This window comes from Aspergillus ruber (genome assembly GCF_000600275.1).
Source record: "Aspergillus ruber CBS 135680 unplaced genomic scaffold scaffold00040, whole genome shotgun sequence".
NCBI classification, from domain to species: Eukaryota; Fungi; Ascomycota; class Eurotiomycetes; order Eurotiales; family Aspergillaceae; genus Aspergillus; species Aspergillus ruber.
This window is the reverse complement of record NW_024467336.1, coordinates 178,567-181,285: the sequence shown is the minus strand read 5'-3', so window position 1 is coordinate 181,285 and position 2,719 is coordinate 178,567. Positions and strand designations below refer to the sequence as shown.

The 2,719-nt window shown below is 47.9% G+C and overlaps 2 protein-coding genes across 2 annotated transcripts; one reads left to right on the top strand and one right to left on the bottom strand.

The window, feature by feature from the left end:
* Positions 1-29: 29 nt before the first annotated feature.
* Positions 30-754, bottom strand: EURHEDRAFT_433883 (uncharacterized protein; the record flags this gene model as incomplete). Its single annotated transcript, XM_040783432.1, has 2 exons — positions 30-364; positions 427-754. Coding segments are annotated over 2 exons (663 nt in total), but the record flags the coding sequence as incomplete, so codon positions are not given.
* Positions 755-2,183: 1,429 nt separating this feature from the next.
* EURHEDRAFT_381503 (uncharacterized protein) lies at positions 2,184-2,519 on the top strand (the record flags this gene model as incomplete). Its single annotated transcript, XM_040779422.1, has 1 exon — positions 2,184-2,519. One exon carries the CDS (start codon positions 2,184-2,186, stop codon positions 2,517-2,519), a length of 336 nt encoding a protein of 111 aa, XP_040634708.1.
* Positions 2,520-2,719: the final 200 nt, after the last annotated feature.

The window sequence follows — 2,719 nt, the reverse complement described above, 5'->3', positions numbered from 1 at the left end:
CCCCTAATTGATCTCAATACCTCCTCACCTTCCTCGGTATCACTGATTGGTTCAATATCTTCTGTCTCAGTAAAAAGATCATCTGTCTCACCTTCCTCGTGAATAGATAGAGATTGGATGAAAGCAATCTGTTCTTCTTCCATCTCAAATCTAGTTGCACAAGTAAACATCATTAGGTCTTGAATGGTATTGGCATTTAGACGACCTCTTCGATGATGACAGATATCACGAGCTGAATTAAATAACCTCTCTACACCAGCACCAGTAGCAGGGATAGAGAAGATATCCCGAGCTATACGTGCAAGTGTAGGAAATTCATGCTCATGATCTTTCCAGAACTGTCGAGGGCTAATTGAGACCAAACCTAAGATAAAAGCCATTAGATGAAAGGAGGTGAGACTAAAGGAGATGAGACTAAAAGCTTACCTCCTTGTAGATATCTTGTTAATTCATCTTGGTTCTGGGTGGACTCAGTCTCAAATGCGAGCATTTTATCCAGCTCAGATGCTTGGACAGAAGCCTGAGGCCTTGAGGTCAAAAGGCTATCAGTCTGATATACTTTCATCCAATCTTGAAGACTTTCATGATATATTGTTGCATATTCTTCAGACCAATCCTTGGTACGAAAGAACTGCAATTTATGCTGGGGTGCTAGAATAGTGCCATGCGCATAGATATTATGAAGATCTTTGTCATCTGTTCTCCTATAATACTCTCGAAGCTTGACTTCAGCTGATTCAAGAGCTTCTAGCATCTGTTGCTTCCATCCAACCTAAAATAAGAGGTAAGTAAGAAAAGGTAGATATAAATCAGATGGTGATAGTTGATACTGACCTTCTTCTGTCTTAACTGTCGGATTGAGACTTCAAGATGGTCAAATAGCATATTATAGATACTAAAGACACTATGGATAGTGATATCTTTTGTCTTAGAAAGCGCTGTTGTAAATCGGAAGAAAGTGTTATGGGGTTCTCGTACGAACCCAAAGGATGACAGTTTGGCTAAGGCCAGCACAGAACGCAGCCAGCAAGGGGACCGAAACGACTATTGACGACCTTCGTACGATCCCCTTACATGAAGACTATCGGTGACCTTTTCGGTCAACTCCTGACCTCCGAGAACACTATTTGGAATCTCATTCCCGTACGACCATAAAAGACTGCTCCCACCTCTGCCCTGTTTGTTTCTTCTTCAACGATTCCTTCTTGTATAGTAAAGGGTAGCTTTAGGTTAAGATAACTTGAGTTAAACCCCTAACACTCATTTCGCACCCGACGCGGCTGCTTTGGGTATGCTGATGATATTTGCCAACTTGTGGCCTCCCCTTCCTTAGAGGAAAACTGTATAGCACTTCAGCACTGTATTGAGGAGCTCAGACAATGGGGAGCTAGAGAAGGCCTCACCTTTGACTTCAACAAGACAGAACTGCAACACTTCACCCGCGGGTCCAACCTTTCTAACCCCACATGCTCCATGCACACCCCCCAAGGCTTGCATATTGTCACACCTCCCCCTGCTAGCAGTGCTACGCGCTGGCTAGGCATCTGGTTTGATCGCAGACTGAGCTTCAGAAAACACTGCAGGACTCTGGCCGCAAAGGCAATGCAGTCAGCTGCGGCATCAGATCACTAGTCAATACAGTTAGAGGGACTAGGGCAAACCTACTGCCGCAGGCTACAGTTACCTGTGTCATCTCAGTCCTTTGCTACGGAGCTGAGGCCTGGTGGCCGGGCCGAAGCAGGCCTAAGCCCAGGAACCAAGGCTCCATATCAAATCAAGTTGATTCCGCCCTTTCCTGCCTGGACCGGGTACTCAGAGTTGCTCTCCGAGGGACTCTCCCAGTATACTGAACCACCCCAATCCCATCACTCCACCGAGAAACTGCCGTTCCCCCGATGGAGATCATCCTCAACCAGAAGCGTTCTTCGGCCAGACTGCGTGTTTTTAGACTGGACATTCGCCATCCAGTTTTCAGACGCTTACATCGAACATGATCTTTCCCTTCAAACACACGCCTAACCCATAATCACCTGCCATGGTTGGAAGAGGTAGAACAGACTGACCCTCTGGCCTACCCACCTTGGCAGGATGAGAACCCCAACACTGTCCAAAGTATCTGTCCTTCCCGAGAAAGGGCTGGGGTGACCTTCCAACAATGGGCTGATACATGCCCTCCTCTCTCCATGTTCCTTTTCTCTGATGGCAGCCGCTTGAGTGACTCTGGTGCTTCAACTGGTGCTGGTTGGTATGGACACTGGGGAGCACAGAAGCTAGAATGTACCTGTGGGCACCTCTGCCTCCCCAAGCATGAAGTCTTCGATGCAGAGGCTACTGCAGCATCTGCAGGACTGAAGGCTGCCCTTAATAGTACCCAGGCCTCCTTTACACAGAACCTATACATCCTCCTCGACAATCAAGAAGTGGTACGCCAACTGCAAGGCTGTCCCAAAGGCTCTAGCCAGAGCCTCATCCTATCTTTCCAAGAAACTGCAAATGCCTGGCCCAATCGATTCCACTGATGCCGGGCTATCCCACCGGGACAAGTGCATGTTCGCTGGATTCCTGGTCATGCCGGCATCGCAGGGAATGAGCAGGCAGATGAACAAGCAAAGAAGGGAGCTAGGTCTACCCCTCAGACCAACACTCCCCCAGCAAGATATGCCTGGGCTCACCGGACTCTGAAAGAGGCCTTCTGGCGACAATTCCAGTTATACTGGAC